The sequence below is a fragment of the Rhinopithecus roxellana genome, chromosome 14 (assembly GCF_007565055.1).
Source record: "Rhinopithecus roxellana isolate Shanxi Qingling chromosome 14, ASM756505v1, whole genome shotgun sequence".
Taxonomy (NCBI): domain Eukaryota; kingdom Metazoa; phylum Chordata; class Mammalia; order Primates; family Cercopithecidae; genus Rhinopithecus; species Rhinopithecus roxellana.
In genome coordinates this window covers 126,849,429-126,874,500 of record NC_044562.1, presented here as the reverse complement: position 1 = coordinate 126,874,500, position 25,072 = coordinate 126,849,429, and the positions used below count along the sequence as shown (strand labels likewise).

At 41.2% G+C, this 25,072-nt stretch overlaps 1 protein-coding gene across 1 annotated transcript in view; it reads right to left on the bottom strand.

Moving 5' to 3' along the window:
- Positions 1-25,072, bottom strand: part of NCKAP5 (NCK associated protein 5) — a 944,753-nt gene that overhangs the window by 201,052 nt on the left and 718,629 nt on the right. The window contains exon 8 of the mRNA XM_030917014.1: positions 6,306-6,374. Within this exon, the coding sequence (XP_030772874.1) occupies positions 6,306-6,374 (69 nt within the window). The remainder of the gene's footprint in view (positions 1-6,305; positions 6,375-25,072) is intronic.

Genomic DNA, 25,072 nt, shown 5'->3' with positions numbered 1-25,072 from the left:
TGCTCCTAGGAGATGGAGCAGGGCTGCAGGTGAAACAGGTATGACAGGGAGAACGCCTGAGTACATCTCGTGTTTCCTTCTCAGTAAGAATTCTCTCAGACAATCTGGCTCCTCTAACACATGGCTGATCTTCTACTCACACAAAACTCTGCTCTTCTTCCCTGAAAAACTTCCAGGGCTCGTGATTCCTCCATGCACTCTCCTGGAAGTGGGCGCGCAGAGGGAGGAAAAGCTGGGGCTGTGAGGTTGTCTATTATTTTATTGCAAAACAGTCCTTGAAGCTGAGTAAGAAGGCACACCAAGAAGTTTATTCACAGACAGAATTCTCAGCCAAGGGCTGGGGTGGAGGGTGGAGAAGCTTCAGGTTTGTGGGTGTGGGGAGTGAGGATCTCCAATGGCTCTATGCTTTGACAGTCCTCTCCTGGTTAGTGGGCTTGCTTTCATACCTTCATGAGCTATTTCACCATGCAAAGCCACTGTCGTGTCAACAAAGGAACTGAAAAATCTAATCAGGAAAAGCACGTGTTTTTGAAAATGTGCTTTGGAGAGGTGTTCTATGCTTCTGAGCTTGGTTGATTGCACTGAGGCAGCTAGGAGAAAGCATGGAGAACATGGACTTGGGTTAAAACAGTGCCTGTGTTAACTTCACACACTGACATGCACAGGGGATGGGAGAGAAACCTGACTTTTCTCATCCATAAAATAGGGGAGCTGCCTACCTCTAAAGGTGTGAAAAAGGCATGAGATGATAGACATAATCAGTGAAACCATCTAGGGCAGGACTTGATATAAACCAGTCACCCCTAAATGTGAATCAGGCCAGTCGAACTTTGGAAAATATAATCCATGTTCAGGTAAGCAGTTAAGAAAAAATGCTTTAAGAATAAGGGATTTTACTTGTAAGGACATGAGGCGCATGTATATGTGTGTGTGTTTGTGTGTGTGTCCACATAATATACGTGTATAAATGCAAGTCAATAAGCATCTGTATTATTCATTTATTTTGTAAAACACTCCTGTAAGATAGAAACAAGAAAGAAGCTCAAAGAGGTAAATACACAGCCCCATATGACAGTGGAAAAGGGTGAACAGTGAACCCTAGTCTTCCTCATCCAAAGCCCATGAAGTTCTCTTCTTCTAATTCAAAGCAGAGTATTTGAAGTAGGTCTACTATTTTTTTCAGCTGATTAATCTTTGGATTATCATTTGGGTTAGTGCATAATAAATGAGTGCTCATCTCTGAAGAGATAACTGAAGAAATTAGTCTAAATATGTATGTGGGATTTGGGGAAACACTAATTTGGAAATGAATTTCCTGCTGATACTCTCCATTCATTCATTTAGTCATTCAACAAATATGCATTAGGCACCTAGTGTGGGCCAGGAATCTGCTGGGTCCTGCAGAAATAATGAGAGAAGAAATGCAGGGACTGCCTCCAAGGTGATAGAATCTGGGGCAAACAAGGAGTAGATCATCTGTAATTTCCAAGAAATGAGTATTTTGAACATATGAAGGTGACAAGTAGGATCGTCTTCCATTTCTATCTTTCAAGACCTTGTTTTTTTTTTTTTTTTTTTTTTTTTTTTTTTTTTTTTTTTTTTTTTTTTGAGACAGAGTCTTGTTCTGTCACCCAGGCTGGAGTGCAATGGCACAATCTCAGCTTATTGCAACCTCTACCTCCTGAGTTCAAGCGATTCTCCTGCTTCAGTCTCCTAATTAGCTGGGTCTACAGGCTCCCACCACCATGCCTGGCTAATGTTTTGTATTTTCAGTAGAGACAAGGTTTCACTATGTTGGCTAGGCTGGTCTCGCACTCCTGACCTTGCGATCCACCTGCCTTGGCCTCCCAAAGTGCTGGGATTACAAGCGTGAGCCACCATGCCCAGCCAAAACCTTGATTTTAAAGATGACGTAGGGCCCAGCTGTGGGATATGCCTGAGAATGTCCTGGGAATGATTCTACAATCCAGGCTACGAAAGTAGCATGTGGTTCAGGGAGACAGGTGAGAAATAGTCTCAGCAACCTACTTCTACCCTTACTTAAAATTCTTTTTTTTGTCCATTTCTGAACTACCTCCAAAGGTCTAGTTTTCAACGTCCTTGCGCTCTGAAGTGTAGAGGTTGGAAAATAACTCAACTCTACCATCGTCACTGACTGTAGGGGCCCAGTTCTGATTGAAGAGGAAACAACAGTTTCTCCAACTTTTCCTGCAGAAGCCTCCTGGAATGTTTGTGAAAATTGCCAATTTCCTGTCCCTGCATACTGATTGGGAAGGTCTGAATGAGGTCTAAGGATATGCAATTTTAGCAACCACCACATATCTTTCTGATGCAAGGGCTCCCAGGAACACACCTTGAGAAACACTGGGATATGGTCTATTTTATTTTTATTTTATTTTATTTTATTTTATTTTATTGCTTGTAGCTTTATATCATCTCAGACTTTGTTGTGGAGTCAGAAGTAATTTAAAACTTCCACATGGGTCTGTGCTCTTCTATTACTGTATCTAAACTTGGTGGCGGGAGCTTTTATCCTTCTACTGAAAATTTCTGAAAATGCTTTCTAAAGCACAGCATTCAGATAATCTAATTGTAGTGGTTCTCAACCCCAGATGAATGTTATAATCTCCTGTGGTGCTTTAAAAAACCAGAAAGCCCAGGCTCCGCCCAAGAGCAGAGTCAGATGGGAATCTCTGAGGTGTGACACAGCCAGCAGTATTTTTAAAGGTCCTCAGGTAAGTCCACCAAGCAGGTACGGAGGAGAAGCACTTGCTGTTCTGGATCTGAGACCTCACTTGCTGCAGCTCCTTCTGCTGAAAGACACCCTTTCCAATTCTGCCCTCGCCTCTGCTCGCCTACCTACTGCTCCTCCCGCCCTCTGGTGACTGCATTCTGTGTTTCCAAAGTCCACAGTGCAGCTCATTTGCTCTGTGACTTTCTCGTACCTCCCTACTCTGTGACTGTCCATCCCTTGCACTTCTCCTTCCAGCCTGTGAGTGCCATGAGCTCTCAGGACCTGGGGGAGGCTGACAGCCGGTAAAGGTTTTCAGGATACAACCAAATCCATCCAAGTGCAACGCAGTGGTTTTGGATGTTATTTTACTTCTTTACAAGGGAATAGCAGGTATGAAAGAAACTGTGGCCAAGGCAATACTGTGAATAAATAGCAAGTCATTGCCTGCCAGTAAGTGTCTGTCAAACAGCTAGACTAAGAAGCTTGATTGTAACATGCAAACCTCCGAACTCTAAGATTAATCCCTTGGTTTTCCGTTCGTACTGCAAGGCAGGGAGGTGAGATAGGGAGCAGTAGCGGTGATGATGAAGTGTATGCATGCACACCTGTTTGTATACAGGTGTGTGCACATGCATTTGTGGGTGTGTGCACTTGTGAATGTGCATGCCTTAGCAAGCCAGGGTATATATGTGTGTATCTAGGAATGTGAGTCTGTTACCTTCTGAATAAATGGGCTCTTTTATTGGAAAACAGATTCTCAAGTGTTTTCCCCAAATCCTCAAAATGTTCCTCATTTCCCAGAAAATAACAATCAGTGCAAAAAGGATTGAAGAATATTTTATTTATTTATTTGAGATGGGGTTTTACTCTGTTACCCAGGCTGGAATGCAGTGGCAGGATTATGGCTCACTGCAGCCTGGACCTCCTGGGCCCAAGCTATCCTACTACCTCAGCCTCCCAAGTAGCTGTGTCTACAGGCACAGGCCACTACACTCGCCTAGGTTTTATGATTTTATTTATTTTTTTATTTTGTAGAAACAAGAGTCTCCCTGTGTTGCCCAGACTGAGGTCTTAAACTTCTGGGCTCAAGTAATCCTCCTGCCTCAGCCTCCCAAAGTCATAGGATTATAGGCATAAGCTACTGTGCCTGTCTGAAAAACATCTTAAGTTTACATTTTATCCACCTGTGTATGTCTGATGACACCCACTAGCAAGGAAAACACTTACATGAGGCCTTACCTTGTTAGTTTGTTTAATGAGTATAAAAAGCCTTGAAAAGAATTTCCAGTTGGCATTATTACTACATTTAACTACCCCGTTGAGAGTGTTCTCTTACCATGTGTGGAAATGGATTATCTACCCTCATGCAATTAGTCATAAAACAACCTGCACGTGTAATCAGGGGTCAGTATTCATGAATACAAAACATGTGTATTGCGCAGAGGCAGTTCTTTGCTGCAAATCACCTCTTTGGCAACAGTTAATTTTTGCAACTAAGAACAGAGGAAAAAAAGTCTGTCGTCTAAAAAGTCTGTCTTCAGTGGAAACTTTATATGAACTGATTTTGTGGATAACTTATATTTTTGTCCCACACATTCTGATGAAACCTACAGAATGCAGGCATGGGAAACACACAGAAAATAGACTGTGAGTTTCCATAAAGAAATGTGAGTGCTTTGATTGATGGGGAGTGTTGACCTGTGGAAGAACTGGGACAAAGTTTCTGTGGTGTGAGTCACATAAATCTGACTTCTGAATGCAGATAAAATCTCAGCAGAAATTTCTGTGCAGGAGGTTAAAGTGAAACTTTGCTAATCAATATATATGACCCAAAGGTACTGTATGTTCCTTTTAATATCCTTGGATCTATTTGGTCTCTTTTGCCCTAAAGTGACTGGACCACGAGCCTGGGGAGCAGTGAGGGCTGCTGAATGGGCCTCACTAGACTCTGAGCCATGTCACAGTCAACTAACTTTAGTGTTTCTTTTAAATTTGGACATTGTCAAGATTATTCTGGTCTTTTAAGGTCCTGACAGGGCAGAGACTTGCAAATACCATTTTGCTTGAGTAACTAACGTATGTGGTTGGGAATATTAAACAATTAATATATCTAATATTAAACAGTTTTCTGGGAACATTTTGAGAGTTCTTCAACCACGTATAAGTAACCGATACAAAGTGGTATGATGATGACAGTGTCTCAAGCTGTCAAGTGCGTCAGCATCATGGGGAGAGCTTGTGGATACATAGATCGCTGAGCCCCACCCCAGAGTCTCTGATTCTGTAGGTGTGTCGTGGGTCCTGAGAATCTGCATTCCTAATGAGGCCCCGGGGGAGGCTGATGCTGCTGGTCCAGGGATCATATTTTAAAAACCACTGGTGCAGGGAGACGCCAAGGACTACTGGATCTTAAGAGGAGAGAGACTGCTTCCAGTTTGAAGGGAAAAAGAGTTATATATGGCGTCACTGCTGGGAGTTGAGCATGTGTTCCTTACAGATCCCCCCATTGACTTATGGGACAGTACATGGGAGGAGAGGGGGATGGAGAGGGTAAGAAATATCAAGAGGAGTTAGAAGAGATTTCCCTCATGGATCGTAGGGAGAAAAGACTGACGATATACTGGCAGTTCCCACTGGAAAGGTACTGGAACCAGACGGAATGCATTTTTTCTTTTCTTTCGAAGAAAATCTGCATCAGGTACATTGTAACAAATCTCAAACTGAATCACCCAGAACACAATAAAGTTTTACGGTGCTGGACAGATGACTAATGAAGTGATCTCATTTAAATAACAACTCCAATCACTGACAGGTCCTACCTAGCTGAGAACTTGTCAGGGAGCGAACGGCCAATCACGGCAGGGAGAGACCCAATGCATGTGTGATTGGTGTGGGCCCTGATGGTGTGAGGTGACAGCGGGGGAGGACGTGGGCTCTGAGCACCTGCCCATTTTCCCCTCGCCTCCCAGAAACTCTCAAATGCCTACCATCTTTGCCATCATCTCTTCATTATCATCACATAATATTTATCCAGTTTACTTATGCGTATAGCCCCGTCTTCTTCCATTCTGCTCCAATTTTCTTCCTCACTTCTCTTTCTCTTCTTGGCTTGTTCTGAACCTACTGATTTTTTTCCCTCTGGCTGCCAACTGTGAACATCATCCCCACCCACTCTATCAAGGATTTGCTTTTTCAGAAATGGTATCCAATTGGAGATGCAGCATGCCCCGAGGTGATTTTTCTCATTCATTGGAAGGGATCACACTTACTGGACAGAAAGAATTTATCATACAGTGAACTGTGGCCCAAGAATATGAAACAATAACCAAAAGGAATACACAGATGCCTGTATAAGGAATTAGGGAGGGAGGGAGGCAGACAGACAGACACACACACACACACCCTCATACACACACCCTTCCTTTTCAATGGCTACATGTTTACTACATTTCTTTGGAGGAGAACATGCTGATGTTTTGTGGAGACTGGTGGCACACACATGTATTGAGATCAGATTAAGGGAACCCTAACTAGTCCAGCCTTGGATCAGGAGTCTCTCCATCCCCCTTACCTCATCAAGACATCGCTCATATTGTTCCCTTTGATTTTCATTCTCCAGAGCCAATGCTGAATTCTCTGCCTGCAGTAAGATACAAAAATAACACAAATAAATCAATGCAATGTTGTATTATGTGACAACTTATTCCATACAGTTCCTAAATATATCTCCTCGGGATCCAAAACAATCTTTTAGAAGTACCTTTGACAAGTTCATGCCATACTATTACAAATATTGCAGGGATGACTTCTGTCTTACTGACTTGCTCACTAAAATACATGACAACTTCAAGAAGTGCAGAACTTGATATTCCGAACAGGTAGAAAATCAAATCACGGCTTGATGTGACAGTGTTCCCTAAAAAGACTACAATGTTTATTTCATTCTATGAAAATGTAAATGGGAGAAATGCCTTAATCCACTTCATTAAGGCCTGTCACAGACTCACAGACTAATATTTGTTTAGGCCACAGAAAGGAATCTGACATAAAGTCATGAAAGCATAATTCCAAATGCAAACTAAATACGTTATTTCCATTGTTAGTCAATGACTTATGAACATAAGATAATGAGAAATGTAAGCCTTGAACTATACTTAAGCCTCCCTTTCCCTACACTCTTGTAATAGTACTGCTTTCTCCCTCCTTAGAGCCACGTGGGTATGCGTTTGAATATGGTTACGAGGTTGATATGTGGAATAGTAAGGGGAAAGAAAAGCAATCAGTGGAAGCTTATTAGGTTTTAGAAGGAGCATGAAATGATGGTTTGAGGCTGCCTTCCACCTCAGGTGACCTGGTTCTACTGCAGCCACTGCAGGTTCCTGTCTCAATCTTCAACTGGGCCAGTGAACCCTTCCCAGGGCTGGGACAATGACCACCCTCTCTGAGCCCCCAAGCAATCTTGGCTCTACCTGCCCCTTCTCTAAAATCCTTCTTGATATTTGGAAGTAGGGGTATAGTGATCAAAATCAGTATTTTCAGAATTATGGTATGATTTTTAGGTGGTACCCAGATCAACATTTTAACTTCATAGTTTTTTCCCATCTGTTTTCTAAACTTTTTATTTGGAAATAATTTCAAACTTATACCAATGGATGAATGGATTATGGTATGTATACACAATGAAATACTATTTGGCCATAAAAAAGAATGAAATAATGTCATTTGTAGCAACGTGGACAGAACTAGAAGTCACGTTAAGTGAAATAACCCATGCACACAAAGACAAATATTGCATGTTCTCACTCATACGTGGGAGCTAAAAATATGGATGTCATAATGGTAGAGAATAAAATGATAGATACCAGAGGCTGGGATGGGGGTAGGTGGGAGAGGGGATGAAGAGAGGTTGGTCAATGGGTACAGATATACAGTTAGACAAAATATATAGTTAAATAAAAGGTATAAGTTCTATTTTTTTTAACAGCAGGGTAGGGTGACTATAGTTAACAACAATGTATTGAATATTTCAAAGTAGCTAGAAGAAAGAACACGAACTGTTACTAACACATAGAAATGATAGGCTGGGCATGGTGGCTCACTTCTGTAATCCCAGCACTTTGGGAGGCAGAGGGGGGTGGATCACTAGAGGTCAGGAGTTCGAGACCAGCCTGGCCAACAGGGTGAAACCCCCGTCTCCACTAAAAATACAAAAATTAGCCGGGCATGGTGGTGCACACCTGTAATCCCAGCTACTTGCGAGGCTGAGATGGGAGAATCACTTGAATCTGGAAGGTGGAGGATGCAGTGATTGGAGATTATGCCACTACACCCCAGCCTGGAAGACAGAGTGAGTAAGACTCCATCTCAGAAAAAAAAAAAAAAAAGAGAGAGAGAGAGAAAAAAGAAATGATAAATACTCAAGCTGATGGATGCCTCAAATACCCTGACACAATCACTATACTTTCTACACTTGTAACAAAATATCACGTGTCCCGTAAATACATAAAATATTATGTATCAAAAAACAAAAAGGATAGTATAAAGAATCCCACAAACCCTTTCCTAAGATTCACAAATTGTTAACATTTTGCCACATCTGCTATATTGATTCCTTCCTATTTCTTTTCTGCATCTAGAAAGTACCTTGTAGACATGATGCCTTTTATCCATTTATAAATATTTCCATGTGTATTTCCTCATCACAAAGTCATTGTCTTGTACAATCACAATATAGTTGTTAATTTCAGGAAATATAGGAAATAGAAATTCATACAGTACCATAATCTGATCTACAGTTCTTCCAATTTCACCAATTGTCCCAATAATGTCCTTGATAGCAATTTTTTCCAATACACAATCCTATCTGTGATCATGCACTGCATTAGACTGTTATTGCCATTCATCAGGTACCCTATAATCCAGAATACCTTGTCTTTTTTTTTTTTTGGATGGAGTATTGCTCTTGTTGCTCAGCTGGAGTGCAATGGCACGATCTTGGCTCACTGTGACCTCCACCTTTCCGGCTCAAGTGATTCTCCTGTCTCAGCCTCCCAAATAGCTGGGATTACGGGTGACTGCCACCACACCTGAATAATTTTTGTACTTTTAGTAGAGATGGGGTTTCACCATGTTGGCCAGGCTGGTCTTGAACTCCTGACCTCAGGTGATCCACCCGCCTCGGCCCCCCAAAGTGCTGGGATTACAGGCGTGAGCCACTGCACCCGGCCTGGAATAGTTTGTCTTCTTTTTTTTTTTTTTGAGACGGAGTCTCGCTCTGTCGCCCAGGCTGGAGTGCAGTGGCCGGACCTCAGCTCACTGCAAGCTCCGCCTCCCGGGTTCACGCCATTCTCCTGCCTCAGCCTCCCGAGCAGCTGGGACTACAGGTGCCCACCACCACGCCCGGCTAGTTTTTTGTATTTTTTAGTAGAGACGGGGTTTCACCGTGTTAGCCAGGATGGTCTCGATCTCCTGACCTCGTGATCCGCCCGTCTCGGCCTCCCAAAGTGCTGGGATTACAGGCAGTTTGTCTTCTTATGTTTTTTATTTTCTTCTTCCCTTGTTTTTCCCCTTATTTCCTCTTCTTCCTTGCCTTTTTTTTTTTTTTTTTTTTTTTTCTCCTTTCTGAGTAGAGGCCAGTTATTTTTTTGAACATCCCTTAATTTGGGCTTCTCTGGAGTTTCCTCATACATATTTGGTGGAAACAGTGCACAGGTGATGCTGGGCCCTTCTCAGTGTATCACAACAGCCATGTGATGTCCATGGGACCTGCTGCTGGTCATGTTAACTTTCATCACTCGGTTAAAGTAGCATCTGTCAAATTTCCCCACTATAAAGTTACTGATTTTCCTTTTGCAATTAATAAGGAATTTGTTGGGAGATATTTTAGGGCTCTGAAAATATCCTATTGCTCATCAAACTTTCACCTACCTATTTTAGCAACCATCAATGATTTTTAACCAAATCATTGATTACCTTGGTTGCATATGGTGACTTCTAACTCCATTTTTCCATCTACATTTATGAGTTGACATTCTTCTATAAGTAAGTGATTTTCCATTTATTAGTATGCAAACATCGATTCTGATAGTTTTGATGTTCAAATCACTCCAGTTTTGGGAGGCAAGCCCCTTTAAGTTGGTGTCTGTATCCTTTGACCCATTATTTCTTAAATACTTTCTTTTTTCAGCAAAAACAGATGTTCCAGGACCATCTTGCTTTTTTCCTTGCGTCATCCCTGAAATCAGGCATTTCTTGAAGGAATTCTACTTCCTCTGACTTGGGGAATGATATTTGGGAACTAAGATCTGGGTGTTAGCCTGTATCAGTAGCTACTGGTCCCTTTCAGTGGAAGGATTTCTCCACACTCCTACATGCACAGGCTCCACACCCCCACCACACCCCAAGCCCCACAGGATTCTTTAGTGTCTTCTTCTCCTTTTCATATTAGAATCTTCCTTTTTGTACAGTTAGAACTCAGGCTGTCAGCATTATTTTAACTCCTTTGTTCAATCTTACCATGCGTACAAAATTAGTACACTATCCAAACCAGTGCTAGGAAAGGTTCAGATTTGTGTTTTTATTTAGGACAAAAGTATAAAGTAAAAACACTGTGTTCCAAAGTTATTAAGTTGGGTTTTCCCCTCCCTCCCTTTTAGTGTGGTTATATTATTCATTTGAAATTCAGTTCAGTTCATTTGTTTCTGATAGTATTCAAATTTAATTTCCTCTTCTTAATATACATTTTTTTTTTAGAATACATAAAACATTGACAAGAATCCAAAAGTTAAAACTATATTAAAGGGTATATATTGAGTGGGTGTCCCTCCCTCTCCTGCCTCATTCCTGTCTACTTCTTGAAGATTTTTTAACAGTGTCATTATCCTTATTTTGTCTTCCTTTGTTACTGTTAAAATCATGTCCTTTGGCCGGGTGTGGTGATTACAGGCTCACACCTATAATCTCAGCACTTTGGGAGGACAAGGTGGGAGGATCCCCTGAGCCCAGGAGTTCGAGATCAGACTGGGCAACATAGTGAGATATCTGTCTCTACTAAAACTAAAATAAAATAAAAATTAGCCAGGCGTGGTGGTACATGCATGGAGTCCCAGCTACTCAGGAGGGTGAGTTTCGAGGATTGCTTGAGCCCTGGGAGGTCAAGACTGCAGTAAGCTATGATTGTGCCACTGTACTACAGCCTGGGCAACAAAACCAGACCCTGACTCAAATACACACACACACATGTACACACACCCACACAGAGACACCCACCATGTCCTTTGACTCCCTCCTATTACATATCCAACAATCACCTTTCTTTCTTTCTCTGCTTTTTTCCTGCTATTTTATTAGTTGCACTCTTTCTACTTCGCCAGGGTGTGTCATTTTCACACAGGCTTCTTCCACCTTTGCCCCTACCCTTGGTTTGGCCTCCTTAATGGATAACGGCTGGTTGGTCTTATGTTCTTTTGCTTCTGTAGCAAAAGAAATTGCTTTGAAATTCCCTCTTTTCCTTTTCCCCTTCACAACCACATCTCCACACTGCACCTCCTCTTTCCCCTTTATCTCCTTCTTCCCTGGCAGGCTGCCTTTCTGAGACAGCCACCTGGGTCTGCTCACTTTCCAGCCCTGTCCAACAGCCCACTGGATCTGCCACATGTCCACCTGTGTGCAGTGCTGGCCTTGGGCTTTCTCATTTCCTTGGCGCCCTCTGCTTTCCATCTCCCTGGGCACACACACTGGCAGCAGGAGTTACATGGGTATCTGGTATTTATTTTTCTACTTACAGTAATCTGAAATTCAACTGTTCTCTGTTACGGGTAATGCAGAAGGCATGGGTTATATGTGGTTTTATTTGTGTTTCCTGGTGATATGAATGTTTTCGTTGGCAGGCGCTTGACAAGTTTCAAATGTAGGTTAGTTGTTACTTTATCAACAACGAAACTTGGGAGAAATGATTGAACCAGAATAGGGCACAAAAATTGAGGAAAACCCCCAGGAAAAGTCTGTTTGAGAGTGACTTGCCAGTTTGATCAAGGTTAGATCATTTCAACTTAGTCACAGTTCAAATTCCAGAACTCCTCAAACACTGTTTCTTCTTCAGGTTACAGTTGTGATCCTTGGCTTTGACCTTGTTCCTTTGGGGCTGAATCCCTGTTTTAACAAACCTGTGAACGCCCCAGTCCCTCAGGTGGGATCCTGCCGCATTCTTTCAGGTCTCATAATGGACACACATCTGCCACACAGCACAATCCTTCTGTGCTCAGGCTGATGGTCCGTTTGCCCTTTTTAAGTACAGTTTTTGGTTATTCCCAGACTGTTTCTTCTCTTCATTCTTCACCAAACTAAACTGACTCTGCTGTTTCCTTCAGGGATTGCTTTTGGCCAGTCCCATGGAAGCTTTTCTGTCTCTGCAGCTGAGATGGAACCCCTCAGTTCCTCTTCCGGCCCAAAAGGAAGGGCAGGCTCAGGTTCCAGTTACATTCTGTTGCAGTCTTACTAGGCAAGGTCATGTTGAGTAACTTTTAGCAAGTCACTTATCATTGCTGGGTTTGCAATTTCTTAGTTAATAAACAAAGAGATCCAACTTGCCAATCTACAAAGAAACTTCCAGTTCAAATATTTGTATACCGTGAATCATGGAGGAAAATGCTAGAATTCCAATCCTACAAAGTCATGATTTCTTTGGAGAAATTTACCTTTTGTGGGGTCTGCTGATTTTAGTAAGCCAACAGCACAAAGGATAATGGGAAGAGATAAAGGAGAGAACTGCAAATGCCACTTCACACTGTTTTCACTTTAAATGTCTTGGAAAAAATGTGTACAGAAATAAAGCTGAAAATGGGAATTTATATGGGATGTCTATATCTCACTCCTACCCACAATATCACGTTGCAATAACACTGCAATCGATCCATTCAGATAATTACCGTCATTATGCCGTTTACATTACTTGCCTCACGTTTACTGCTCTGACAATCTATTACCGCCAAGTAAATTAAATACCTAAAGGGTGCTGGTGAAAGCACAATAGTCACATTTATCGTTACTGTGTTCAGTTAAAGAGACCAATTTAATTGATGTAATCCTACATATCCCATGGGACCAAAAAGATATTAACAATTATCCTGGTGAAGTTAAAATAATCTTAAACTGATGATTTTCTTTAATCCATTTGCATTTATTAGAGATTCAGGATTAACCTGCTACCAACTTAAGACAACAGAGAAAAAAAACCCTCTTAACTAAATGTGATTTAAAGAAACAGTGAATATTTATATAGCAGGAATGGGAAAGGATAAGCAGAGAGGGAAAGGAAAGAGAACATGCAAGTGTCACTACCAAGAATTACAGATATTACAATACAGGTCTTTTTCTACTTTGAATAAGTGTGTTATTAAAGTCAATATGCCCAGAGGATGCAATGAGAGCATTCAAGTAAATGTAACAGTGGATCTTTGCATTTAGCTTTGTCTTCCACAACAATCAAAAACTTTTGCTAGACTTACCTGGTGACTTAGAAGATTTCCTGCTCAGCGTGGTTTCCCCATGGCTCCAAATTACAGTGGTCTAAATATGTTCATGGTTTCATCTCTAAAAATGCTTAAATGTCCTTATAAAATCAAAGAGCATCACAGAGCAAATCCATATTGGTTTGGTTTACTCTGGAAAAGGGGTTTGATTTGATAGGTAAAAGGAACTGTGTTCCTCAGGTCCTGCTCAGTGAATAGATGTGCTGGCCGGTGCTTATGAATGATTGAACAATCTGATGCTTCTAAAGCTACTGTCCTACATTAATTCTGTAAGTCTGTGTTATGTTTAAAATCTTTGTATACTATAAATTTGTTTAATAGATCCTTTTCCACAGACCAAAGGTAGACTAATTCTACACAAAAATCTGTCCTCTGCATAACATAATAGCTCCGCTGCAGGCTTTTCACCTCTTATACTTTGTCTCCACTCATTTCTACGACCTTATATATCTGCTTCTCCACAGTACACACCATCTCAAGAGTGAGGCTCAGCTCCTAAAGCTCCCATGCTCCTTCCTGGGCTGTGCCTTTGGTTTTGCTGCTCTAGTATGGAATACGCTTTATTCTCCCATTGGCCTCTCTAAATCCCACTCAGTTTTGGTGGTCTGGCTCAGATCTGGACTTAAAATACTTAAATGGGGACACATTTAAATAAAAAGAAAATGGAAGTATAAAAATGTAGCAAAATATTGCAAAGAATTCCCCCACACCATCCCACAGACTCCCCAAAGGTTAACGTTTTACCACTTTTGCTTGTCATTTAATAACTACCTGTATCTGGAGACAAATTTTTTAAAACATTTGAGAGTAAGATGCAGACACAATGCAACGTCCTTTTACCTCTTAATACTTCAGCATGTACTTTCTAAAAATACATTTGCTATATAATCACTGTGTAGTTATCACATTCAGGAAATTAATTTATGTACTAGTCTAATCTACTTTACAGGCCTTATTCAAATTTTTCCAGTTGTTCCTCAAGTGTCTCTATCTAGTTCAGGATCCAATCCAGGTTCCCAGAGCAGCATTTAGTTATCATTTCTCTTTAGCCTCCTCTCATATGGAACAGTTCCTGAGGTGTCTTTCATGATCTTGATACTTTTCAAAAGTACAGGCCAGTTATTTTGCAGAATGTCCTTCAATTTGAATTTGCTTGATGTTTCTTCATAGATTTTAATATTTATGGCAAGAATATCATGGCAATGATATTGTGTCCTTCTTAGTGCACTGTATCAGGAGGCACATGATACCAATTTATTCCATTACTACAGGCAGAGTATCTCTAATCTGAAAATCTGAAATCCTCCAAAATCTAAAATTTTTTGAGACCCAACATCAATAAAGAAATGTGCATTGGAGCCTTTTAGATTTTGGATTTTCAGATTAGGAATGCTGAACTGGGTAAATATACAATGCAAATATTTCAAAATCTGAAACCATCAGAAAGTTGAAACACTTCTGGTCCTAAGCATTTTGGATAAAGGATACTCAATTTGTATGTTAAATATGATCACCTGGTAAAGGTGGTATCTGTAACACTTCTCCAGTATAAAATTATTTATTTCCTTTTATCAACAGTATGCATCTTGTGGCAAGGTACTTAAGATACATAAATATCAAGAGTCTTTGAGATTACAAATATGCAAATATCTGTACTTTGGTTCACTCCTCTTAGTATCTATTAATTTTTTTGACTAAAACAATTATGACTGTGGTGGTTGCCAAATAGCGACTTTTATTTTTGTTATCTAGCCATCCATCCATCCATCCATCCATCCATCCATCCATCCATCCATCCATGTTGGTGCAAACATAATTGTGGTTTTTGCCATTAAAAGTAATGGCAAAAGCAATTATGTTTGCACCAATCTAATATCTCTTTTTACCTCTTATACTTTGTCTCCAGTCACTTCCATGATCTTATAAATCTGCTTCTCCACAGTGCACACCATCTCAAGAGTTAGGCTCAGCTCCTAAAGCTCCTATGTTCCTTCCTGGGCTGTGCCTTTGGTTTTGCTGCTCTAGCACAGAATACGCTTTATGGTCCCATTGGCCAAATAGTGACTATTGGCTCTGTCACTCAGGCTGGAGTGTAGTAGCGTGATCATAGCTCACTGCATGTTCAAACTCCTGGGCTCAAGTGATCCTCCCACCTCAGCCTCTTGAGTAGCTGAGACTGCAGGCATGTGCCAACACAATCCACTAATTTTTTTTTTTTTTATTATACTTTAAGTTCTAGGGTACATGTGCATAACGTGCAGGTTTTTTACATATGTATACTTGTGCCATGTTGGTGTGCTGAACCCCTCAACTCGTCAGCACCCATCAAGTCATCATTTATATCATGTATAACTCCCCAATGCAATTCCTCCCCCCTCCCCCCTCCCCATGATAAGCCCCGGTGTGTGATGTTCCCCTTCCCGAGTCCAAGTTTCCTCATTGTTCAGTTCCCACCTATGAGTGAGAACATGCGGTGTTTGGTTTTCTGTTCTTGTGATAGTTTGCTAAGAATGATGGTTTCCAGCTGCATCCATGTCCCTACAAAGGACGCAAACTCATCCTTTTTATGGCTGCATAGTATTCCATGGTGTATATGTGCCACATTTTCTTAATCCAGTCTGTCACTGATGGACATTTGGGTTGATTCCAAGTCTTTGCTATTGTGAATAGTGCCACAATAAACATAAGTGTGCATGTGTCTTTGTAGTAGATTAATTTATAATCCTTTGGGTATATACCCAGTAGTGGGATGGCTGGGTCATATGGTACATCTAGTTCTTGCCATACTGTTTTCCATAATGGTTGAACTAGTTTACAATCCCAGCAACAGTGCAAAAGTGTTCCTATTTCTCCACATCCTCTCCAACACCTGTTGTTTCCTGATATTTTAATGATTGCCATTCTAACTGGTGTGAGATGGTATCTCATTGTGGTTTTGATTTGCATTTCTCTGATGGCGAGTGATGATGAGCATTTTTTCATGTGTCTGTTGGCTGTATGAATGTCTTCTTTTGAGAAATGTCTGTTCATATCCTTTGCCCACTTTTTGATGGGGTTGTTTGTTTTTTTCTTGTATATTTGTTTGAGTTCTTTGTAGATTCTGGATATTAGCCCTTTGTCAGATGAGTAGATTGCAAAAATTTTCTCCCATTCTGTAGGTTGCCTGTTCACTCTGATGGTAGTTTCTTTTGCTGTGCAGAAGCTCTTTAGTTTAATTAGATCCCATTTGTCAATTTTGGCTTTTGCTGCCGTTGCTTTTGGTGTTTTAGACATGAAGTCCTTGCCCATGCCTATGTCCTGAATGGTACTACCTAGATTTTCAAATAATACCACACATCTACAGCCATCTGATCTTTGACAAACCTGAGAGAAACAAGAAATGGGGAAAGGATTCCCTATTTAATAAATGGTGCTGGGAAAATTGGCTAGCCATAAGTAGAAAGCTGAAACTGGATCCTTTCCTTACTCCTTATACGAAGATTAATTCAAGATGGATTAGAGACTTAAATGTTAGACCTAATACCATAAAAACCCTAGAAGAAAATCTAGGTAGTACAATCCACTAATTTTTAAAAACATTTTTATAGAGATAAGGTATTGATATGTTGTCCAGGCTGGTCTTGAGCTCCTGACCTCAGGTGATCCTCCCACCTCAGACTCCCAAAGCATAAATAGTGATTTAAATTCTACTAGTCTTCCTACATTTACTAGCTTGAACCTTATCATAAGCAGGGGCCACACATTTTAGCACTGTATTATAATGCCTTCAGTTGAGATTAGTAGTTTCATAAGTATTATTAGTCTTCTCTAGTTAGACTCTAAGCCTTTTGAGACAGGGATCATGCTTTACATGCCTCTTTTCAAAGGAGTGAGATGTAAATTAGTGTGTTTTTAACTATAGTTACGGGTGGAAATGAAAACTCAGTTTGATATTTAGATTCACTTAGTATCAGTGAGTTTGCTGTCATGGAATATATACTTTTACCTATGTCATCTCAATGGTGGTCATACACACATGTGGCTATATACTGATGTATCTTTTAAAAATATTATAGACAAATGAGAAATTAAACCAGTGATAACCAACTTTTACCCTTTGCAAACATCAATACAAATCTGATTTATTATTAGGGTGTCTATAGTTTTTCTTCTTTTTTTTGAGACAGGGTCTCTGCCACTCATGTATGATCTTAGCTCCCTGCAACCTCCGCCTACTGGGTTCAAGTGATTTCTCCCACCTCAGCCTCCCAAGTAGCTGGGACTATAGGTACGTGCCACCACGCTCGGCGAATTTTTGTATTTTTTAGTAGAGATGGGATTTTACCATGTTGGTCAGGCTGGTCTTGAACCCCTGACCTCAAGTGATCCACCCACCTTGGCTTCCCAAAGTGCTGGGATTACAGGCGTGAGCCACTGCACCCAGCCCAGTGTGTATATTTTCAAAACGAAAGATGAATATACACCATCTGATGCATTTGACAACTGACAAAATATTTAAAGCTTGTACTTTGTTATATTGGATAGTAGAGGAGACTGAGGTTTTGCCCCTCACTTATAAATGTTAACTGCATTTATTACTAGCATTGTTGTAGTAGTAGATTAAAGATGGTTGCAAATGCTTTGTGTCTTATCTTCTCGACTCTAGACTGGCCTTATTTGATTGACCAATGGAAGGTGGCTGAAGTTCCATCTTTGGGTTTTCCAAGGCTACACCATGAGCTTTTAAGCTTCTACCTGGCCTCTTAGAACACTTCTTATATGAGCTACCATGTAGGCAGTCTGAATGTTCTGAGGTGCTATAAAGCCCCAGCTATGCAGACAGGCCCTGGAGGATGAGATGCCTCGCAGAGAGAGACAGGCCAGGGACACTGAGAAGCCAGACACAGCAGTAAAGGAGCCATCTTGGAAATGGATCCTTTTACCTCCCGACACCACATAGATTGGAGATGAACTATCCAGCTGTGTCCTCCCCAAATTTCTGACCCACAAAATTGTGACAAAAATTAAATTGTTATTTTAAGCCTCAAAGTTTTGAGACAGTTGGTTACATAGCAATAAACAGTGCAACAGTCATATTTAGGAAACGAGGTGGCACATCAATTCTTTTATGTGTACTCAATTATGGGTCTTTTGATGTACCTGCAGGAGCTATGCTGGGGGTAAACAAAGATGGATAAAATATAGAGGGGCTACCATAAAGAAAAAAATAGTCTAATAGAAGAAACAAGTTAATTTCTCACATCGAAAACTACAATGCAATAGGATCAGAACAACAACAACAAAAAATGAACAAACTTTGGATAAGGTAGGAAAGAGGTGACCCTTGAATCAGCCTACTCAACAGGCAATCAAAACAATAACAAAAGTGCACATTGGACTAGATAAAAATAACACAGCTTTGAACAAAATACCAAGAAAATGACATCTGACTTGTATTCAAAAAGTTATTCAACCAGGTTAGAATCCTGGATGTAAATATTGTCAAATTATTATGAAAGCAAATAATGTCAGACACTATCCAATACCCACTGCAGAGAAAACCTTGGGTTCGACAATGGCAAAAAACAAAACAAAACAAAACAAAACAAAACAAAAACAAGAACAAACTGATCATATGCAAATGAAACAGGTAGAAATTAGAAATGAACAGGGTTGAGCGGTGTGGAGGAAAGAAGGTGGGAAGAAGATGTCCTCTAAAGGCAAAAAGAGAGAGAAAGTGGCGTTCCCACAGCAAAAGCTGGTCTTTTCCAGAGTGACATCTTTCAAGCTTGCTGAAACCCCTTCAATTCAGCAAGGGCAGACAGGTCAGAATAAGATCAGAAAAGGTATTTCTCTAAAATACCAATTCAATTCATGGTTTTGCCCCATAGGTAAGAAAAGGTGCTTCTGTACTTTTTATTTTCCTCTTTGGAATTTTTTCCAGCCAAAATGTGCTTCTTTATGATGGCCAGCCTGTGTCAGAGTCCTGTGCCACTCTCCTTAAATAACACACTTCACGACTCTAGGCCATCTCAACAATTGCAGTAGGGGGGCCAAAGGTCTGTACTTGCAGGAGCTATGCTAGGGGGTATACAAAGATGGATAAAATATAGAGAGGCCACCATAAAGAAAAACACAGTCTAATAGAAGAAACAAGTTAATTTCTCACATTGAAAACCACAGGCTTCTATGCAAAATACACAGGTCCCCAAAATGTTCCTAATTCCCCTGTAGTCTGCTCTGCTTTGAAAGCTTTTTAAAAACATCCTCAGTTAAAAGTCCCATGGGAGTGGCTAAGTGTGCCAGCCAGGCGAGTGCATTTTCATCTGCTAGAGTGATATAAAGCCTGAGTACAAGGAACACCAAGAACTGGAGCCGGATATTGAATCTCCTTCCTGCTATGATTATAATTCAAACTTACAGAGTTTCTGAATCACTCATCACACCTGGCTGCCATAGTAGCCATGTGTGGGGTGTAGCTGGCTAAAGGGTATTCCCCACTGACTGTATTTGAGAGCTTGTACAGTATCCAGATCCAGGCAATGTTTAGGGCTGCTGGGCATCTTGGAGGCAAATGTTATCATCCTAGAAAATGTCAATAAAGACATTAAGCTCTGACCACCCACACAGGAACAAACACGTGTGCCCATACACACATGAACGCATCCTCACAATATCCTTATTCTTGCACTCAACCCATTAGGTTTAGGACCCGTGCGAGATGCTAGGGATATAAACTACATTAAAATGATGTCTTTGTTTAAAAAAGTTGAAGAGCTATGCCATGAGAACATGTGATGTACAACCTGTCCACAGGTTCATTTTGGAAGAGTTGAATAGAAAATACTTCATAATGAAAACTCTGTGTACTTCCAGAATGTGAATGTTTGGAAGGGGCTTTAGGCCAGTGGTTGAAAACTTGAGTGTGCATTGGAATCACTTGGGAGGCTGTGGGATCACAGACTGGGTGGGTCGGTGGGGGCACTCTCATGTTTGGATTCAGGGCACCTACAGTAGGGTCCAATAATTGACATCTCTAACAAGTTCCCAGGTGCTGCTGCTGCTGCTGCTGCTGCTGGCCTGGAAACAGCACTTTGAGAACCAATGCTCAAGTTGGATCAACTTCAGGGTGAAGGTGGGTGTAATATCCTTCTTCCCCCCTGCTGCCATTGCCTTGGAAGTGTTCAGAAGTCTCTTTCTGCTTCTCTGGAACTGGGGGTGGTCACCACACAGTTTTATACTTTTCCTTCTCTTGTTTTGTTTATGAGTCTGCCTCTCTCTCCTACATCAGTGACTCTCATTGGGAGAAAACAGCCTGAGGGCATAGATCAGTGTGTCTCTGTGTGTGCATATGCATGTGTGTGAGTAGAACAGAAAAAAAAAAACTGTGTGATTTGGAAAACCATTATTTGATGCTGCATTACATCCGGGAAATAATAAACGATAATGCTTTTGTGATACAAACTGAGAAGTCAGCTCGATAATTTCCTTGCCTGGGGGATATACAGAAAAGAAATCCATGCCTGGACTGGGAAGGCAGGAAGAGTGGTAAAGCAGATCTATCTTCCTAGGAGGAGAGTAAGATAATCTGATGAGAAGTGACGGCATGCTTTTTACATTTCCTTTTATTTGAAATGGATGTAAAAATAAATGTCTGTCACTGTTTTGGATTGAATGAGATGATGAAGGCAGAATGTCACGGACATGGAGCCTGGCCCTCTGTATGGTTCAGTGAATGGTAGTTTCCTTCACTCTTCTGTAAAACAGTTCCCATTTGAAACCTCAGCCGCTCACAGGTTTTAATGCAGGGGGTCATGGTGTCAGCCAGGGCAGAAACTGTCCCTGTTGAGGGCCAGATTTTGGCCAAGAGAAATGTACCGTGGGTCCTCTGGACTGGACATTTTAAACAGGCTCACATATAGATTAGCTTCAGGCTCTGATTTCTTTAATCCAGTCTTCCTCTCTCACCCTTTCTCTTCTCTTTCTCACCACCTTACTTCGGCTTCCAGGTGCCCATTTATCAACTCATTATTACATTTATCAACTCAATATTACATATTTGAGCTCAAGATATAATACGCATTTTCCAATGATGAGAGAAGCTGAAAATTCAGGGACTCTAAAATTTCTTTGTAAAAACAACCTTTAAACCTTAAAACGTATTCCATCCCCCACCACCAGATGTGCTTTCAGAGATGCAAATCTATGCATTTCAAGCTAGGGTGGACTAGAGTGAATGTTTTGGTTTTAGAAGCCTCACAGAGAAATTCCATAGAGCTAAAAAATGTAAAACAATCTGATCACTCTGTTGAGTAGAGAATATTTGTGGCATTAACCTCCAGGTATATTAGAAGTTGAACTATATAAAACTCATTGGTTGATTTGCAGAAAAGAATATCAATTAATATATGGACTTCATTACCTCATTTAATTGAAGGCCCCCAAACTCTATGAGGTAGATAGGATTAGCTCCATTTTACAGATGAAGAAAATGAGAGACTGTCAATATAAATCCTTTGTGTTGCAGAGATAGTTTATTCATATACACAGTCCTATTCCTTACTAAGGACTTAATATAGTACTTTGAAGAAAAAAATATAAATGACAATAGCCTGATAAATGCCTGAGATACCAGCATGTTTGAACCCTCTCTAACAAGAAGCAGGTAATTCAGGTCAGGAAAAAGACTGAGAATTTCTCCAGAAACAGGAGTTTTTGACCTCTGATCTATACAAAAACTGAAAAAACAAAATCAAAAACAAAAAACAGAAAGAAAAAAAGCACAGACATAGTCATTCTAGGAATCACTTCATCCAAAAGAGGAAGTCAGCTATAAAGCAAGTTTAAACAACACCAATACCATTACACACCCATGCAACTGGTGCAAATGAAAAAATCTTACATGGCAAGTGTTAGTAAGAGTGTGGAAGAACAGGCACCCTCATGTGCCACTGGTGGGCGTGTAAATTACTACACCCATTTTAGGATACTTTGGCTCAACTTGTTGATAGAGAAGATGCTCATAGCTTCTGACCCAGCAATGCCATTGCTAGGTATAACCCCTGTAGGTACCCGCAAACACATATACCAGGATGGGTGTACACATGGGTTCATAACAGCTTCGTTTTCCAGCCCTCAGACAGAAATCATCTAAACTAAGATTGACAGTACAATGAATAATGTTTATTAATAACTTTATATAATGGGATACTATATAGAAACAAAAAACCAGCGAATGAGAACTACATGATGAATGAATCTGGCAATTATAACATTGAATGAAAGAGGCACAACATATATTTAAACACACACACACACACACACACACACACACACACACACACACACATAAAATCTTCCAACATGATTCTACATACAAAGTTCAAAAATTCGAAAAATTAAATTATATTGTTTAGGGATACATACACATGAGGTAAATCACATTTTTTCAAAAGGCAAGGAAATTATTATTACAGAAGTCAGATTCATCATTACCACTAGCGGGGAGAAAGGAAACTGTGATAAGACAGGAGCCCGGGGGGGGGCCCCAGGCTACTAGCAATGTTTCCTTTGTGGACATGGTGGCAGGTACTCAATGTTTTGCTTTATTATGTCTTAATTGTAAATATACATTTTTGTGCATACAAATATGCAGTCCTCTGCAGACATATTTCATACACATACACACACACACACACGTACACACTCTAATAAGTAACAGAGCCTTAGGAGAGGAAAATTGCGGAAGGGCCCTGTTGTACCTGGGCATCCCACTGCCACTGTAATGGGGCCAGCAGGTGGAGAGCCCATGAGATGAGAGAGGGAAGACAGTGAGGTGGATGGAGCCAGGTGCTGAGGCGAAGGGACGGGACCAAATGTGTGTTTTAAGGAAGGAATCCTGGCACCAGCAACAAAGAGCAATGGAAGGAGAAGATGGGGAGATCAAAAGCATGCTATTGTAGCATTCCTTTCAAGGACGACCTACCCCTGAAACAAAACAGCAGCACTGACGTGAGGAAGACCTACATTTGAGAAAGAATTCAGAACAGATTCATCAGCTCCTGACCAGTACCTAGATGCGGAGAGCCAAAGACGACACTGAGTTTGATACTCCGGGTCTCCACCAGGGCGATAAGGTCTTTAATAGAAACGGGTAACAAAGTGAGATAACGTGCCATGGGAGATTTTTAGAAAAAAGTCTCTTGCCTTACCATGTAATGATTTTTTTTTCCCTTTCCTATGGGGAAGAAAAAATTGCAGTGAATGTATGACTCTAGTTCTTAAGTAAGGTATGCCAGCAGTCACCACGATCTCTCTCCCCTTTCTTTCCACTGTTTGCATGTTTGCATGAAATTCTTTTGTTCAGGGATGCTGACTACTCACTCTAACTCTCCTGTTCTCTTGGGACGAATATTGTCCCTTTGCCTCAGAAACCACAGGATTAAGCTTTAGGGAGATTATATTAATCATTTAATTTGATTATCAGGCATGATCTCTGGCCTTCCCACTCAGAACCCCTGGCCTTGCAGCTAGTGGTGCACATGGACAGTAGCAGGGTGACAGAGAGCCACCCTCCACCCTGCTCCCCACTTTTGTCTGCCTCTAGCATGGGTGGGTGAGCAGCAGTGGCTCAGGAGCACTGGGAGACTTGCAGCCGCCTGGCGTTCTGCGAGGATAGGAGGACAGAGTGCAGTAGGGGTAAAGCAGTGTCTAAGTGGAATTTAGCTTGGGCATTGCCACTAGCTGAGAGGGAACATAAGGACTTGGGAAACCCTTTGACTTGTTTTTGTCATCTGCAGAGTCCTTACTTTGCTTAAAAAATCGAAATAAGGGCCGGGCATGGTGGCTCACGCCTCTAATCCCAGCACTTTGGGAGGCTGAGGTGGGTGGATCACAAGGTCAGGAGATCTAGACCATCCTGGCTAAAGCGGTGAAAACTCATCTCTACTAAAAATACAAAAAATTAGCTGGGCGTGGTGGCAGGTGGCTGTAGTCCCAGCTACTTGGGAGGCTGAGGCAGAAGAATGGCATGAACCCAGGAGGTGGAGCTTGCAGTGAGCTGAGATCACGCCACTGAACTGCACTCCAGCCTGGGCGAGAGAGCAAGACTCCATTAAAAAAAAAAAAAAAAAAAATCTAAATAAGATCTGGCCATGAGAGAGAAGTTACCCTTGATTTGTGGCAGTTTTCCAAATCATCATTCTTTGCAGAAACAATTATTAGTTCAGTTTTGTATATATGCAGCATGGGAGCAACATCTGGAAGACATCTAGCCAGGAGCTGGAAATGTAGGTCTAGTTTAAGAAGCCAGGGCCGAAGTTATTGTTGTGGCTGTGACAGAGAAGAACATGGAAGCTACAGAAAATGATGATGATCATGACAATGACAGTCAACAGGTGCTGATGATTACTACATGCTACACTCTGTGCTCAGCCCTCAATAGACTTTATCACAAGTCGTTCATCCAGCAACACTACAAAAGAGACATCTGTTGCTATCCCCATTTTACAGATGTGCAATCTGAGGCTCAGAGGGGTTGAGTGGCTTTCTTCAGGACACATGGACCTAATTGAGTCAGAAGCACTCTAAAAAAACACAGTAGGCCAGGCGCGGTGGCTCATGCCTATAATCCCAGCACTTTGGGAGGCCAAGGTGGGTGGATCACCTGAGGTCAGGAGTTTGAGACCAGTCTGGCCAACATGGCAAAACCCCGTTTCTACTAAAAGTACAAAAATTAGCCGGGTGTGGTGGCAAGCACCTGTAATCCCAGCTACTCAGGAGGCTGAGGCAGGAGTATCGCTTGAACCTAGGAGGCGGAGGTTGCAGTGAG